The sequence below is a fragment of the Euprymna scolopes genome, chromosome 15 (genome assembly GCF_053919585.1).
Source record: "Euprymna scolopes isolate OS-2025 chromosome 15, ASM5391958v1, whole genome shotgun sequence".
In the NCBI taxonomy this organism is placed as follows: domain Eukaryota; kingdom Metazoa; phylum Mollusca; class Cephalopoda; order Sepiida; family Sepiolidae; genus Euprymna; species Euprymna scolopes.
This window is the reverse complement of record NC_136496.1, coordinates 59,446,730-59,465,929: the sequence shown is the minus strand read 5'-3', so window position 1 is coordinate 59,465,929 and position 19,200 is coordinate 59,446,730. Positions and strand designations below refer to the sequence as shown.

The window sequence follows — 19,200 nt, the reverse complement described above, 5'->3', positions numbered from 1 at the left end:
AATTAAAACGATGAGAACGTGACAGAGTAAAAGAAAATGAAAAAGAAAAAGCCTTTCTAAAACTACAGTAAAACCTTACAAAAAAAGTATATATAAATCCGCTTTCGAAGAAATGCTGATAATATATATATTTTTGCTATTTTTGTGAAACGGTTTATGCTAAATAAGGCAAAAAAAAAAAAAAAAGAAACAAACAAACAAGAAAAATAAGTAAAAAAAAACAAAAAAAACGAAAAACAAAACTGACTAAAATAAAATCTGGTCTAAAAACTATTTGGTAACAACAAAAAAGTGACTTTAAGAATCAATACAGGATCCCAAATTTCATTCTGAAACACACACACACCCGCACCCAGAAAAAGGAACCTTCCAGATGCATGTGTGTGAAGCCAATTTTGGAACACATGTGGTCACACACCTGCACACAAAAAAAGGAACCTTCCAGACACACGTGTGTGAAGCCAATTTTGGAACACGTGTGGTCACACACCCGCATAAAAAAAAAGGAACCTTCCAGACACACGTGTGTGAAGCCAATTTTGGAACACGTGCGTGCATCGACGAACTCAGTTTTTTTTTCTTTAAGAACATTGACTATATATTCACACACACACACACACACACATATATTTATATATATATATAAAAAAAATTTAATTAACACTATTTCTCTAAGCACCTGCTGAAATTAACCTCTGGTGAGTACTCGCCTTTTCTCTCTTCTTGCTTATCACACCCCCAGCCATTTCCTTTAGTCGCAGCTACAAATAAATAATAAAAATAATAAAAAAATAATAATAGTAACTAATAATAATAATAATAATTAATAATAATACTTAGTAATAATAAAAATGGACGCACAACAGGTTAGCGTAAAACTCCCACAATTTATGGAGACGAGTGTTGAGGGATGGTTTTCGATAATAGAAGCTCAATTCCATCTCAGACACATTACGAGTGATGATACTAAGTTCTATATGGTTATCAGCACATTGCCGCCTGATGTGGTAACAAATATACCTCCAGCAATTCTGCAGTCGCTAAACTATGCGAAGTTAAAGGAGTTTGTGTTGTCTGCATATGAAAAGACCAGACCTGAACTCCTGGAAAAGTTGATGAGGACCACTATGTTAGCTGTTCGTCCATCAGTATACCTCCAGGAGATGGTAATGGTTGCACATAGAATAGTGACAAGCGATGAGATAGTGCACCATAAATTCATACACGCACTTCCGAAGCAAATCGCCCCAGTAATAGCAGCCCACACTGAAATGCCGTTATTGAGTTGGGTCGATTATCCGACAACTTGATACCGTTAATAGAAAATATGTCAGTATTTCAGGCGGTTGAGAGTCAAGCTCGGACAAACGACCATATTACCACCAGACAGTCTAGTGAAACCATTCCAGCTGGCCTATGTCCATATAGAAGGAAACAGCAGCCGAAGATATGTAGAACCCATATATATTTCGTGGAGGAGGCTCGTACATGTAAGCCATGGTGTAAGTGGCCAAAGAAAAAGAGTAGCTTACAGACTCTACCTAACTCGCGCCCTTCCTCTCTCACCCCTAGTGATTCGTAAAACTAGAAAGGCAGACTGTATTTGCTCTAATAGTGCCGGCGTTATTAGAAGTTTCTGCTAAAATAGGAGCGTCTAAAGTCAATTTTATCATAGATACAGGAGCCAGTGTTTCAATTTTACCACATTCCATAGTAAATGGAATTATTCTGGAGCCAAATCCTGTTCATATCTCTACCGCTAACGGTGAAAGCATAAAATGCTATGGTCAGACAAACCTCGAAGTTAAGATACACCATTTGAGAAGATCTTTTCAATGGAGTTTCGTGATCGCAGATGTCACTAACGCTTTGTTAGGATTTGACTTCTTAAACAAATTTAACATTATAGTGAATTGTAAAAATAGATCCATTCATGATAACGTAACGGAGTGTGAAATTACAGTCAATGCAGTAACGGGAACCAATGCTGTAGTGATTAGCAAAATAGACCTAGCAGATTATGTTACCAAAGTAATAGGTAAATATAATAACATGCTTTCACCACATAGCGACACAAACAAAGACTATGATGGAGTGTATCACAGGATTGATACAGGCAGCCACATATCAGTCTTTGCTAAAGACAGACAACTTTCCGGTCCTAAGTTAGACGCAGCACAAGCAGAATTTAAAAAGTTACTAAATACCGGAGTTATCCAGCCTTCCAGTAGCGAGTTGGCAACCCCTTTGCACTTGGTGAAGAAGCCGGATGGGTCATATCGAGCGTGCGGTGATTTTCGTGCATTTAATAGCATTACCAAAACAGACTGCTACCCGGTACCAAATATAAATTCCTTCTGCACACAGTTAGCTAATAAACAATATTTTTGCAAAATAGATTTAACTGCAGCATATCATCAGATTAAGGTACACCCTGAAGATGTGTCGAAGACAGCAGTAGTGACACCTTTTGGCTTGCTTGAGTTTAATTACATGCTGCGGCTACATTTCAGCATTTTATGGATAAAATATTTTAAAAATTAAATTGCATATTTATATATTTAGACGACACGCTAATTTTTAGCAAAAGTGAGCAACAGCACAAGGAAGATTTAGATAGAGTATTTAGGATCCTTAGTGATAACAATTTAAAGATTTCCTTAGATAAGCGTGTATTCGGAGTACTAGGGTTAGATTTCTTAGGTTTTCATGTAAGCAAAGAAGGCTTGTTGCCTACTTTAAAGAAAATCAAAGAGTTTGAAAATTTTCCGATACCTAAGGACTCAAAAAAGTTACGTAGATTTCTGGGAATGACAGGTTTTTACCGCAAATTAATCCCTAATTATGCATCCATAATTTTACCACTATCTGAACGGATGAGGTTTGATCCTGAAGCAAAGACCAAGCTTAACAAGGAAGAAACTAACGCCTTCAAAACAATAATAAACAAATTATCGGAAATTACGGCGTTAGCTCATCCACAGTCTTCAGCTACAGAATAGCACTTAGTTACAAATGCTACTCAATATGCTGCTGGTGCTGCATTACACCAGTTGATAGATAAGAAACCAGTACCTATAAGTTTCTTTTCCAAGAAATTTTCTCAAACTCAAGCCAAGTATTCCACGTTTGACAGAGAGCTACTAGCAGCTTATTTTTCAGTGATACATTTCCGCCACTTCATAGAAGGTCGTCACGTGACATTATTCACTGATCATAAGCCATTATGCTGAGCCTTTTATAGTCAGACACCAGCAAAGTCGGATCGACAACAGTGACACTTATCAGTGCTTGCCGAATATATTGCTAACGTGGAGTACATTAAAGGAGCTGAGAATATAGTTGCAGACTGTATGTCTCGGCCTGCATTAGCTGTGCAGATAGCTGCATGTGACTTGGCCGAAATAGCCCAGGCACAAAAAGGTGATGACAAAATAAAGTCATACACTAATTTGAAAGAAAACTGTGTGTCAAGCAAAGTTGGCTCAGTCCTATGTGATACTTCAACTAAGTACCCCAGACCATTTATCCCAAAAGAGCTTTGTCAAGCTATTTTCAACAGTTTACATAGTTTGACACATCCTGGTATGGGAGCATCTATAAAACTGGTCAAGTCCAGATACTTTTGGCCTAGTTTAGATTATTATTTTGTTTTCTTTGTTTTTCCGACTTTTCACTTTGAGAAAAGTTCGTTTTGCACCCTCATTATTTTCTATTTATGACTTTTAAAAAAAATGTTTTTGCATTTAATGACCTGCGCTATTTTTTAAATAGTATTTTCAAGTTAAATTCAAGTTTTATGATATCTTTTTTTAGTAAATTGTTAGGTGAAAGTACAGAATAATTATATATATATATATATATCATATACAAACAAGACAGCATAAAAAAAAGACTTGAATTAAACAAAAAATCTGTCTAAATTTGCAAAATTGTATTATTTTTATATTGGAAGGGTTCCAAATTTGAGTGCTAGTGCTTCTCTACATCAGACACACACCAACTATGGGTGCTTATTACAATGCCTTTCCACACTGTTAACCTCACCCTCTTAAGGTGGCATTCTAGTGGTGGTTGTTTCTGTTGGGTGCTCCTTTGCAGTAGTGAAGCTTCTTCAGAAATGTGGCTTCCATCAGGAGCAAGTGCTTCCACTTCTACCTCGTGAAAATCATCCAAAACTGTTTCATTGTCATGTAGTAAATTCACTAACCAATCTTTGAAGATGCTATGCTGTCAGAATCTTCTTCTGACAAGAGAACACTTGTAGTGGGGACGCAGGTCCTTCACATGTCAGGGCATTCCATCCACCAGGATTTACTGTAGACTAAGTATCTCTGTTACCTGATCCTGGCCAATTTTCATGGTAAAGCGACTCTCCGGTGCCTTTACTCCAACCTGGTTAGGACTGTGTTCAGGATCTGCTGATGGTGGCACATCAACCCTTTTCACCTGGACTTTATAAGAGTAAATGACATTGGCTGGTGCAGTAAAATAGGAGTTATTGTCTTTCAAGGTCATGTAGAAGTAGACAGCCTCTGGTATGAAACAGCGCATCCTGACCACAATTCATTTCACAGTATAATGGAATCATTCTGCTATGCCATTCCCAAACAGGGCATATGTACAACAAAATCTCATGTTCATGCCCTATTCATCTATGAACTTCCTGAATTCTTTGCTGTAAAAGACTGTATCATTATTCCTAAGTAGCTTCTCTGATGGATCATGCTCACAAAAGACCACTTCTAGTTGACGAATTACACTTACTGAATCTGCCGTACCAAATGCCTCCACACTGAAAACCACAACAGGCCACAATCTGTGATCATCAGGAAATGGTTAGCACTGTAGTGCATAATGTGCATTCCCAACTATTGTTAATTGCTGCTAACGGCGGGGGGGGGGGGTTGAAGGAGCCAACATCAAATCGGGGCTGTAAATCGGTTCTGAAAATGGGGATCGATTTACTAGAACATTGTATGTAAAATTGAACTCCTTTCCAAATGTTTAAATATTGATTTTTTTCATTTTTTTTATAATCTGGTAGCTTAGTGTCCAATAAACCTCAGAAATAGTGGAAAAGAAGATGAAAGGGACAAAATTGTAAGGGAGTGCAGATTGTTCAGATGCACCTACATATTTTTAAAAAAATATTTTCTTTACCCAAGTTGTGCGTGATTGATTAAACTTAGAATTTGATTAAAAAAAATATACATTTTTCGTGTCCAAAATTATTTATTTATGATTATTTTATTTGTATTTTTCATTGCAAGTTGGAATTGTTTTCAAACGAAAAAAAACAAAGCAAATATGTTTTTCTAAGGTAAAATAAATATACTTGATCAATTTACATATTTAAAAAAATATTTGTTTTTTTTTTTTTACAACCTAATCCAGCATAGTTTACCTCCTAAAAAGAAATCAAAATTTACTTTTCTGGCTAATATGTTTTAACGGCCTTTAAAAATAATATAAAAGGAATTTTTTTTTTAAATAATTAATTTAACATTTTCGCATACGGGAGCATTTTCCCATATAAATGTAACATAAAATGAAATTGCAACTTCTTGCGATATACCGAGACATGTAATCCTTAGCATTTTTTTCAAGTTTGGTGATGGGGGGTGGGGTGGGGTCATAAGATCCAAACATTTTAAAAATGCCAAGAAACACTTCAAAACGTGTGTGTATGTGGAGGGGGGGAACTTTAAATTTTTTTAAAAGATTTGTTTTGAAAAGATCTCGCTGTTAAATATTACTTAATTAGTTAATTATTATTTCTTGATATTTTAAAGGCTGTTAACACACACACACATACACACACACATACACACACACATACACACACAAAACAAGGGTGGACCTGTACAATGCACACTCCCTTCTTTGTTTTTTTCTTTTCAATTTTTTTCAACAGATTACACCCCTGTTATATAAAGGATTTCTTCATTTAATCTAAGGGCAATGACGTTAAGACCTTCATTATCCAATGTATTCCGTATTGTTTTCACTGGTCACCATGTTTGTTTTTGTGCATGTGTGCATTCAATTTTTTGCGCGTGCGAAATTGCATATTCTTTTCACTGGTCGCCATGTTTGTTTTCGCATGCATGTGCATTCAATTAATTCTGTATATTCACTATTCCATATACTGACCCAACGGGTTACGGGTAGTCTAGTATATATATATATATATATATATATATATATATATATATATATATATATATATATATAGCAACAAGAAGTAATTCACTTTTTAGAAGCACGGAGAAAATGAAATTTAAAACATGAGGTTAGAAAGAACAACAATGTGCGATTTTTTTTTGTTTTTTTTGAATAAACAAATCTTTATTTTAAAACTTTAATTAAAAAAATCAATTCAGGTAACTTGATTATGTAGTAAAGCTCACATCTATTCACTGTAGGTGCCTTAAGCCTCAATTACCACTCAATACGGGTCCGGAACTGGGAACATGCTTTTTCCACAAGCACCGACGAGAGCTCAGCAAATACTCGGCAGATTGAGGATGTTTGGTGTTGTGGGAGGTCATGTTGGTGATATTCTCGAGGTATGACCAAACAAAGTAGTCCAATGGGTTTAGGCCGGGGGAGAAGGGGAGCCACTGATAAAGGGTACAAAGTCGTTGCACGCTTTCTGAAGCCAAGTCTGGGCCTCTTTGGACTTGTGGGCTAGCGCCGAGTCCTGCTGCCACACTAAAGTTTGCCAGCGGCCACCTGATTGCACTAAGGGAATCACCACACTCTTCAGCACATCCAGATACACTTTGGTGTTAACTTTTAAAGCTGAATTTGAAGATGTGAGGTGGCATGATGCGGCCCTCACTTGAAAACACCAAAGACCATAAACGTGGCTGGAAGCTTTCTTTTCATCACCCTGGGCATGCCCCTGTTATTCGTGGCAATCCAACGATGAATCGTGAGGATGCTGGCAATGGTCCCAATGTCATGCCTTGGATAGGTAGAGAGCATGAGTTATAGATTGTGTCACTTACAGACATGATAGAAGGCTCCTATCGCTCTTGGGATTTGTACACAACTGGCCAACTAGTAGATGGTCTGTAACAAAAAAAGAAAACTGGGTTTCATCAAACAGAAATGGAATTATGTCGTCTTTTCTATGGCAACAATTTTATTGTTCCACCCTGTATATATGTTCTTATGGTCTGTAACAAAAAAAGAAAACTGGGTTTCATCAAACAGAAATGGAATTATGTCGTCTTTTCTATGGCAACAATTTTATTGTTCCACCCTGTATATATGTTCTTAATTTTGACATTGGTTGATGAAGCGGTTAGCTGCTGCTTTCAAACAAACATACATGTCCACAGCTTTTGAAGGCAACCATTCATCATTTATGACATCATATTGCTTTTCAGAAATATCATTCATCCATTATGATGTCATCCATTTTCAAATAAAAATATATTTCTTTCTAAATAATAATTATGGAATGTGCACACTAACAAGCAAGTAGGTTATAACAAAATCTGACCCTCGTGGAAAGCTTAGTGGGCAAGAACAAGTGAGAAAGATAGGATACAGATCTTAATATACTTTGAAAGAAAAAGGATACAATAATCTGCCAATATACAGACCATTAAGTAGTGTGTAAGGAAAAAGATACAAAAGGTGATTAATTCTATTCGCCTTAGAAGGAACAACGTTTGAACTTATTGCAAGCCCAGGATACAGATCTTAACGCATTATGAAAAGAAGAGTATACAACCAATGACTAACTCTATTCCCCTCAGAGATGAGGCTAGCCAAGTTGGTTTATGACCAAGTTGAAAACCAATGGAGACCACATTACTATCGGATTTAACGTGTATGTGTATATTTAGAATAAATAACCAGCAAGATATATATATGCTGCTTTGAGAAAAAAAAAACATATACTGCTGCTGCTACTGCTGCTTTCAAACAAACCGACATAAGACATTTCTGAAACTCTGGAGGCCTCATAAAGGATGAATGGTAGCTTTTAGCAAATTTTGCGAAAAAAAAAATAATAAAGCTCATTTTGTGACGTCATCCATTTTCAAGTAAATATATAATTTCTTTCTTGATCATTTATTTTGTTTTAAATTAATTTTTCTTTTATTTGAAGATTTTTCAAGCTTTCCCCAGCCACATGCATCAATAAAATTGGAAATAAATAAAATGATAAATAATTATGCAATATAATAAATTTTAATTGATATTGTAATTTGAGCAGCCCATGCAATAAATGTGGTATTGTAGAGTATAACGTATATATAGAATGCTATGGATAATTGAACTTACTGGCTGGTGTATTTTTAGTATGCATGGGTCAATAATGCAGTTCAAAATAAGATGGTGAAAGACCAACAGACCCACCTCAACTCTCCACGATTTAATAGTCCAATGCCTAATTATATGTATTTATAACAGATATATTTTATGCATGTATCCCAGAGAGAGAGAGAGAGAGAGAGAGAGAGAGAGAGAGAGAGAGAGAGAGAGAGAGAGAGAGAGAGACTTGAAAAAGAGGTGATATCCTCAGAGTTATCAAGAAATATTGGAGCCATATATGATTCTGTGATCAAAGAGGAGAGCTGAAAGCAAGTAAGATATTTTTAAAACAGGAGAAAAAATAATGAAACAGCTTTGTTTTCAATAAATCTCATTCCAACCTGGTATATTCTCCCCCCACCCCGAGGATGAATTCATTTTTGCAATAAAAGTTAGCAATCAAAGAAAATCATTGCTCTTTCTTTGTAGCAATGTACAGTAATCTCTCCCTTTTTAATACATTTTTGTTTAATTTCTTTTGCTTTTCTTTTCACCTCTTTTCTCTTTTCAGTTTGAAACACAGCAGCTTTTGGTTAGGAACAAATTGTAGCATTTGTTCTGATGCTGCACTTAGTCTATTCTGTCTTTGATCAATGAAGGAAAAATCATTTTAGACTGAGGCCATTTTTATTTTTATTACAATCCATTTTTTTGTTCCCTTCTTTTGGGGAACTGGATTTTCCCACATTAAAAACTGACCTTGTGTCTAACTTTGCTTTCGTGTGTAGAAACAACTTTCTTTATAACCTTAAATGAATCAAGAAATGGATATAATGCATTTTTATTACTCTCTTCCTTCTCTACTCCCATTTTCTCTCCTTTCTTTTCTCTTTGACCATAGACATTTTCATATCACGCTTTGGTCTGAAATGTCTCAGCTGTATATTGGCCTAAACTTTGCATGCACTTGCTCATCTTTGCCTGTTGTAGAAAATGGTCAGTCGAGCAACATAAAAGGAAACTACAGCCCCAATGCCTTCCTTTTGTGCTCTTTGGTATTAGATCCATTGTTATAACAGACATTGGCTTGACTTCTATATAAATGGTTTATGGAACCTCACTGACCTTGCTCACACAGATAATTGCACCGGCCACCTCTCAGCACATGCCAGACCCAACGAGTTACACCTCTCGCATGACAGAATACATGTCAGAATCTCTAAATGTTAAACCAAGAACACAAAATGTTATCACTCATATTCCCCAGGACATTAACACATGGACTCAAGTATTTGTCCGGAACAGCAGAGTTCCTGCTTGTCTTCAGACACCTTACTCCGACCCTTACAAGGTACTGAGGAGATAGCCAAAATTTTTTGTGATCGAAATCAACGGCAAATGCAATTCAGTTAGTGTCAATTGCTTGAAGAGAGTGATTTTTGATGATGAAACTCATGGTGATGTTACCAACCACACACAGAAACCAGTGTATCTTACAACTACAGTCAGTTTTAGTGAGCCTCAGTCACCGAGTGCAATGACTTCTACCAAATCGGGTTGACACATAAAGCGTCCACAATGATTCATCAACTTTACACAGTAACATATTCTTTTACCTCCTTATCGACATTCTATCTAGTAGAGGGTACTTGGTGCGGTACACCAGAGACATTAAAATAAATAAATAACATTTCAGCTATGCACACATTTGCCGTATACACCCTCGCAAATTCTGTGGAGATAAAAAGTAAAATTTTGTCTTTTCATGCAGACATAAAACAAAGCATACCACGTTACAGAGGGTATCGACTTTCTGTCCAATCAGCACTCAAAGAAAAAAACATTTTTCAAATCTTTTCTGACAGTCCCGTTGAAGCCACCCATGTTATATAAAAGACACAGCGCAAAAGCCAACTGCCTCTTTTTCCTGTCGTTCCAGCAATATGGTGCAAACATGTACAACCTATCTAAAAGGAAAAATGTCTTCACTGCTCAAAAATATGTTTTCGCTGCTCAAATTTACTTTTTCGAACCGAGTAGGATAACTACCTGACAATCGACTCGGACATATTTGCATGGAAAGGATTTACCCTTCATTAAATCTGATTTATTCTAAGAAGAAATTTATTTCCTTTTAACCTTATATTTTTTCTAAGGAACATTACGTCCTCGGTCTAGAAATACTCTTTCATTTAACTCCGGAATCCAAAACAAATTTTACAATTTCTTCTCTCATGTGACGATAGTGCACACATAAAAAAAAAAGGTTTCCTTTAATAAATTTCTATATTAAATGTTGAAACCGATCTTCATATTGCTAATTACTGACATCTTTTATTTATTTATTTTTTTTGTTAAGGGTTGGGAGATATTTATCTATGCTCATGCCACGGCTGTGATACGAGGCATTGGTGAATATCAACCAATCCCTTACATTACAGTACAAATAGTTAAAAAAAAAAAAAAAGTATTGGTTTTTCCTTCTTAAGCCTTATCTCTATAGAAATAAAATGAACTCATTTTTTCCCGTGTGATTTTGACATTAATAGGATTAAAAATCAAGATATTTCATGCAAATATAATATGCACAAACGGCAGAACAATATCTGAGGTGTGTTATAGGCTTATTATTTCTCAAATTCCTCGATAATCTTAGATTTCTATACTTTTTCTGCTGAGAAGTCACGGCCAAAATCGGTTAAGATCAATGGAAGTTGTAAAATATTTTCTCTCTAATAAATTCCTCCTCCCCCTGCCACCACTTAACACCGTTTGGGGATCGTTCACAAGGAACAGTTGAGAAGAGAACACCGGTTTGGCTTCGTAGTTCTTTCATGTGAAGTTATTTAAAATCACTAAACTAAGCTGCAGTGCTCTGTGGCGTAGTGGTTAGCGTGCTGGACAATTCACATTATATTTTCACGTTCGCGCCGACCTACCGTAGTCGTTTTTTTTTTTTTTTTTTTCCTAAACAACTGGAATGGACTTTTCTTGGTGGCCGAACTGTTAACGTTGCAGATGTTTTTTGGTTTTTTTTTCACACTTTATTTTCCTACTTTTACTCATGACTCCGGGTTTGATCCTTCCTACTTACCTACCATAACATTTTTTAAAACTCCCCCCCCCCGTCCCGGAAACAAACACTCGGGCAACGCCGGGTACCCCCGCTAGTTATTTATATAATCAGCATATATAATAGAGCAAGAAAGCCTTTTTTTCTGTACCTATTGTAAGAAATTTCTTTCCTACACACTCAATTTCCTCCCTGTAGTAGCAAATGAATTCCACAAACAAAAGCCATACCTTTAAACTCAAAATTTATTCATAAATAACAGCAATGAAAATTCTTTGGTTCTGGTAAGTCCTTTTGCAAAACAGTAGCCCGATTTACTACCATGCGCATGGAGTCTTTAGTATGAATTCCTATTGTTGGAATGTTAATTCATTGTTCCTTTGAAAGGATTCATGAAGATCATGGAGAACACGACTGGAATGATGGCGCTTTAAATAGGCATAATGTGAGCCCCTTGGGACTAAAGATGAAATAAGATAAGATCCAATGTTTGGATAATAACATGACAAAGAGTTTCTTGAATGTCATCCTGGATCTGAATAGGTTCAGCAAAATAAGTTGTTTCTACTTGTAGAGAAATATCCTTCGTTCACCGACTGTTTGGTGTCCATGAAGGAATTATCTTGGCTCCCTAGTGAGGGAACCGCTGGTTTGAGTCTGTATCATTCCGTGTTCTTTCTCAGACTGAAAAACAAATGCATGAATACAAAAAAGGTGCCAAGTCAAATCACTTGACACATTCAAATTTAAACCAATCACAGACCGGCTACCAAACCGTGTAGGTGGCCTAAAAGAAAGATAGCGGTTGAATGTGGAAATTTCTCACACTATATCACGTCAAAACAAAACATAACATATACTCATTTCAAAGCCTTAAAATTTCTTATAAGAAAGCTCAAATCTGGAGAAAGTATATTTGAATGGTGAAACTATAAAGGTTGTTCCGAAGTTTTATTACCTTGATGATAGCATTGAAGTACAGGGAGGATTAGGTGCTTGTGTTGCATTGGTGACGGACAATGCTGGAAAATATTGGAGCTGGGCAGAACCTGTTGTAAATTGGATTGCTAGTGATGACGTTAACCCTACATTCGAATCGAAGAATTGAGATCAGAAAACAATGAGAGAAATATTTAACTTCGTATTGAAATTGTTAAAAGTATTTCAAATCGAAAGTCAAAAGAAAAAAACAATTAAATTCTGATTAAGGAATGTAGGGCGATGTAAAATATAAAAAACAAGTCAAAGCAAAGACAATGAGACAGAGAACCGATCAGCCACCATATACCCTCCCATACTGACCCGAACTTTCTCGCTTATCAGATTATCATTCTGTAAAATGAATAAAACTTTGTTGATTTAACAAACTGTTGATTACAAAAACCACGGTCATCAGAGTGTATACATTTCGTAAAAGTTTGTCTATAAAATATATAAATGAAATATAACACTTGTGTGATTGCAAGAGTTAGGCATGAATGGGGTAAATTCAAGGAGCTTCTGCTATTACTAATTAGCAGAACACTACTACTGTCGATCAATGGAAAGTTTATCTGGTATGTATGTGCAGTGTGAGAATTGTATGGAGAGAAATGATGTGAGAAGAATATGATGGGTGTGTAATATGAGTCTTTGAGACAAGCTTTGATCTATTGATCTGAAAGGAATATTAAATCTGAATTGTATAGAGAGATGTGTGCAGAACAGGTTATGACCATGTTGAAAAAAAAAAGGATGATATTCCTTAGGTTAGTAAATACCAGACAGTTGAGGTAGTAGGATCAGTTCACAGCAAACATGGAAAAAGTGAAAAAGCTCGACTTAAGAGAAAAAGACATGCCCTTCAGATGGATTAGTTGTAAGTCAATTTCTAAAAGTTCTCTAACACATGTCAACATGCAAAATGGATGTTAAACAAAATATGATGACAAGAAAATTTGGCAACTACTTAGACAAAATGGAAAAATGAACTTAAACATATTCTGTACAGGAAAGCAATACCAAATCAGGTGAGTTACATTCTTCGTCCATGTATAGCATTAAAAGGTAAAGAGATTTTCTTTATATTCATTTTCAATTTATTAAAAGACTGAATAAAAAACAAACTGGCATATATTTGGGGCGAAACAGAATTTGACTATAATAAGGCATACATTTCTGACATGCAAACAAGATAAAAACAAATGATCGAACTTCGTCACAAAGTAAAAATATACAAACTGGGAACTTGGTAGATGCTCGACTGAGCTCAGATCTGTTTTCTTCCAATAAAACTTTCACATCAAGAACTCGTCTAGATACTACAACTACAAAGAACTTTTCTTTCTTTTATTGTGGACATAAAACCAAAGGGAACTTCTATGAACAGAATTTCTTTCCAAAAACCTTCCATCTGTGCCACATAAACTGCAGGACTGCTTCATTGCTAACTACAACATGGCCGTCTTCAAATCCAACACCAACAAAAACTTATTCATCTCAAACATTGCCACTGAGCTATAATGGGTTGCAATGATTACATAAATTTATAGTTTCTGCATGCTAGTACAATCAGGGGAAAAAGGGCACAGGAAGGGAATTCCAAAGGCAAGCAGTCCAAGAAAAGAAGTTATTTGATTAGAAATGTTTTCAGCATCTTAGAATCTTTACAGTAAATGCTAATCAGGTTGTTTGGGGATATTTATGTTGATGGGATACAAATGCAGAGTATTCAATGGAGCACATTCGATGAAAGTATTTGCAACATTCGATGAAAGTATTTGCAACATTCAATGAAAGTATTTGCAACATTCAATGAAAGTATTTGCAACATTCGATGAAAGTATTTGCAAAACAAGCACAAGTATGCAAATTTTAGACAAAACAAAATAACTAAACTTTTCAGGAAACAAAAAAATAAATAAATAAAAATAAAAACGAAATATCAGACAACTCATGGGTGAATACCATTAGGCAACATTGAGACACAGATCTAGCTAGTTTATAATATTTTCTACCTCAAGTTTTATAATGAGAAGGAGTTAAGTGTCATATTTAGTAATCAAATTCGTATATTTTCAGAAATCTAAATTTTTTGATGAACTTTTTTAGTTAATAGTATCCTATTTAGTAACAAAATCCTTATATTCCTCATGAAATTTTTGTATCCTGCAAGATCTTCGTATTAGCTTGTTCTGAACTTCATTCTCAACTAGTTTTTGTTTCTTTCTTTGGGTTCAGAAATTTGAATTACAAATAAATACTACAACTACAACAGTGTGGAGCATAGGCAATTAAATAGTCTCTGGGTCTAATGATAGAGAGATTGAATAATAAGTTCGTTCAGTGGGAGGAGGAAAGTAAGGATATAACCTATCTACTATTATATAAAAGTAACTTTGTGTGTGTATGCGTGTGTGAGTTTGTTCCCTATGGACTCCTAAATGGCTGGCCCGATTTTTTTTAAATATCACACAAATGTACCTAAGAACATTGCCAAGTACTTGAAATGTACCTGGCAGTGTTCTTAGATAGGTTTTGTATCAGAATGTCTTTGATAAGTATAGATAATTGAAAAAATCTGAAGAAGGAACAGGCGATTTTGATTAATGTTAACGTTTTATACAGCCTAACATCGCAAGTGCATTTGAGAAGTTTTATTACCACACAAGCTGAAAGGCCCAGCATATAAAACCAATAGTGGGTCCTTTGATATGACAGGGTCGTGTTCGAAATGGATGTTTCTGTTTAGAGCACAATTGAACCATGAAACTCGACTTTTACATTTTAAACTTTAATTCAAGAAATTATATAAAAATAATTTTATAAAATCAACAGTAGGTTCTCTACAGTGCAATGTAAACTACAATGTATTGTGAACTAAGTCATTGTGGGGAGGCATGTGAAGCTTCCGCTCGGTGCACCATGGTGGATCCCCAACAGATTTGATTAAAAAATGGTCGATTTCACTGATTTCGATTGCAATAAAATATGAGAGGGTGACACATTCATTGATCCTCATTCAATCCCGGGTAACGTCGAGTCTCACTGCTAGAATACACTAGAATAGAAATCTCATAATGAAAACTAATCAGACGAATTCATATTTGACTCCATAATCACACGAGATCCCTGTAGAATTTATTCAACAGAAAGAACAGTGTCAGACTGATAAACTGCAACATAAAAGATAAACAACATTAAAATCAATTTCAAAATAGATTCTAGTTCAAATATGTTTTAAATATTATACTGAGTGCGTGGAAAGCAAACCCCTATTTATTGTTTGTAATTTATTACTGAAATATAATTCTTACAAGAAATGAATAATATTCGATATCGATATTCAATATCGGTGTTAACATTTGTCACCAGCTTCTCAAATCTTGGGTCCCGTGTATCAACTAATTTCTCAAGGAACTTTTTTTTTTTACTAATAAGTTAATACTTAGCAAAGCAAAAACGCATGAGGATAAGGGCTAATGCATAGAACATATTGACAGTTAAAAAAGCAATACTCTCCCCTTTATCAGAAACATCGCTCATGGAATGAGAAAACTTGTTTCTGAGTCCGCTGTTATTGTAAGTTTGTAGTACATAGGGAATTTTCATAATTTCTAAATAAAACTTAATATTATACACGTTTTTATATTGATTTCTTGTAGTAATATTTTTTTTTACATGGGAGTCACCACTTATCAAGGTCCGAAAGCCACTCGAGGATAAAGGTTAATGTATGGGGTCACTAAGACAACATTGTATTGATAGTGGCGGAAATGAGGTAGAAATGGATTATTTAGGCGGCAGCTCAACAAGAACTTATTTACATTGTACTTGAAGACGACTAGTCAGTACTTTATTTCATACACCCTGTATATATAAATTTCTCTTCAAGACTGGGACTAAAGAAAATGTTGATTAAGTTGCATGCATGTAACACAAAATCCATACATTACGAACTAGAATCTATTTTGAAATTGATTTTAATGTTGTTTATGTTTTATGTTGCAGTTTATCCGTCTGACACTTCTTTCTGTTGAATAAATTCTACAGGGATCTCGTGTGATTATGGAGTCAAATATGAATTCGTCTGATTAGTTTTCATTATGAGATTTCTATTCTAGTGTATTCTAGCAGTGAGACTCGACGTTACCTGGGATTGAATGAGGATCAATTTAGTGTTTTCTTTGGTGTTCTTATTCATTTAAGAACTCTGAAGAAAACACTAAACATATGCAACATTCATAACAGACAATATAAATTCTGTGCAAATAATTCTGGTTCAAATATTCAAGTTTTACTAAAAGAATATGACGATTAACTCACTACTTCCCCATAGCAAAACAGCATTTCCCTTAAATAAAAAAGCTAAAACAGAAACTCCAATAAAGCTCTCATCGTTGTACTCTTCTTTTAAATATTCACAGCAAGAACTCATTTAGTGTAAATCATTGTAAAGAATTTTTCGTTCTTCCTACCATGAACAAAGTTTCTTTCCAAGAACTTCCGATCTGTAGAATACTACATACGAAGATGTTTCCTAGATGAATACAACATGGCCATTTTAAAGTCTAATGTTAACAAATTCTTGTCAAACCATTCATTTAAATAATCAAATTCTAACCATTTAACTTATTGTTTCAAATCGTCTCATATGTGTTGTTCACAAAGAACTGACAAACTCTTTAACCGTTATCTTCGAGTGGCCTTTTCGGCTTTGATAAACAATGGCACGTAAGAAATGATAAATTTGGAAATAAATAAACCCATTAAGGGGATACCTCTCTTATCATAGTAGAGAAACCAAACAGCAAACTACCTAGTACCTGGTGTGATATTCACCTAGTAAGAGTGAGCTAGATTTTTCTGAAGAAGAAAGTTTCTAGAGAATATCAAATTCACAAGCAGTCCACAGAAGCATGTATAGTCAGGGGAGATAATGAAATTAGTTTTTCCAAACAAATGTCACTATCAATAGCGTGCAGAGAGGTACGAGACAGGGCGAGACAAGGTGGAAATCCAATCAAATTCAAACTCTCTTTCTCACAATATTTCTCAGTACTAGGACTTATACCTGTGTTTTAGATCATATAACCAAGAGGTTGTCCTTATGCATAACAAGAACTTTGCGTCCACTGCTATCCTCCCACATACAATTTGGTATTTTGAACCAGTCATCGATTTGGTAACTAGCCATGTTCAATGTCGCATAACTTTTGTGATCTAACAGGCATCAGTGTATTGACGTGATTATGTCATAATTATAACTATGTTTATGTTTACACGCAGTAAAAGGGATAAAGAGTGAACAATTTAAACTCTCCAGATGTAAAATGCTAAATATTTTACAAAGGTAGATGTTGCAAGCATAATTAAAATTGACAAAGAGAACGCAATTCCTTTTACCTACAATTACTGACAATTTTTCTACACTCGTTTGTCTTATGGATTCAATAGTGCAAGCGAAGAATTCCAGACGGAAGTCACCAAAATTATTGAAGGAATAGATTATAACTTGTACATAAATGAGGCAAACGTTTATGAATTATGCAAGATAAAGAAGAGAAACCAAAGTAACAGTTCAAAATAGTTAACAGTAACGAACTCGTAAAAAAGAAAGAAAAAAAAACACAAAAATAATTTATAGCCAATGCAATAGAATTAAATTATCTACCAACTTGTATACCGTTAATGTGTAAAAACTGTAAGAGTTTTTTTTTTTTTTTCAGAATAACATATGAAAACCAAAATGATGGCCGACATGATGGCTTAACTTGGACTAAGATAGTAAAAAAATAACTTAGTCTACAACTAACCATAAGTTCGAGTGGCAAGCTTTCCTCCAAACAGAACCCCTCATAAAACTACACTAACCGATATTATCGACTGCATGTTTTTCCTGTGTAGATCAGACAAAGATTGAAATATAAGCATATCGACCGTGCTAAAATATTATAATAATGTTTTTATTTAGAAATCCAATCTAAATAAAATCGGGAGGGGGCGTTTTTTTTCTTGTTTTTTTTTTTTTTAACCATTTTGTATTTTCATATAATTATTTAATAAACAGAAGATATTGAAATTGAATTTAACTTGAAAATTCTAAAAAAAAAAAAAAATACCAAATAAAATTATGAAATACAAAATCTGAATCTTACAAACAATTTCCATACAGTAAAAGTATACGCATCGGTAGAGAATTCTACTATGTTTGCCATAAATTATTTGTTGTTTTTATTTTATTTATTTATTTATTGTTTAGGAGTTCTCAATTATTAACTATTCTGGACTTTACCCCGAACGGCAAATGAATTAAGTATGTTTCAATTAAAGTCTTTTTTTTTCTACATAAATTAAACAAGAGTTAATGACAATGTTTACTCGTAGGAATAATAGTTGATCGTGAATGTTAAACTTTCTGCATAAGTCAAGGAAATATTCAAAAATGAAATTTCACGCTAAAAGAAACGAGAAAAAATATCACGTGAAAAATGAGAGCGTTAAAAAAAAACCGTTGTAAAAATAAAAGGACGCGGAAAAGGTGGAAGATTAAAAAAAAAAAAAAAGTTATGAAGTTAAAAACAAACCTAATCGGACACATTTTAATGAACAGTTTCCGTATACCAAAGAACTGAGGGTAAGGACAAAAAAAAAAACCTATACAGTACAGCCTTGTTGCCAAGAATAAACAATTCTGATTGAAGTTACAAGTATTTTAAATATTAATAAACCCAAAAGGAAGGAGTAAAACGATAAAGAATAGTTGCCAATTGCTGAGAAAGGAGACAGACACAAAGCGAATATCGACTTGGAATCTGTCGAAGATAATGGATACTGACGTTACCCAATTCGGTTCGTAAAAGTTTTGTAAA

General features: G+C 34.7%; 1 protein-coding gene across 7 annotated transcripts in view; it reads left to right on the top strand.

Annotated features, from left to right (window-relative positions):
- The first annotated feature begins 7,450 nt into the window (after positions 1-7,450).
- The window catches only part of LOC145293837 (uncharacterized), a 66,959-nt gene continuing 55,209 nt past the window's right edge, over positions 7,451-19,200 (top strand). For 2 of the 7 annotated variants that reach the window (XM_080140499.1, XM_080140501.1), the window contains exon 1: positions 7,451-8,066. Coding sequence is in view for 3 of the 7 variants with exons in the window: in XM_080140496.1 (XP_079996622.1) it covers positions 19,156-19,180 (25 nt within the window). In the remaining 4 variants the exon portion in view is untranslated. Of the gene's footprint in view, positions 8,067-17,361; positions 19,181-19,200 lie in introns of those variants that run through there. The other 5 variants (XM_080140502.1, XM_080140500.1, XM_080140496.1 and 2 more) reach the window with 5 other exon arrangements.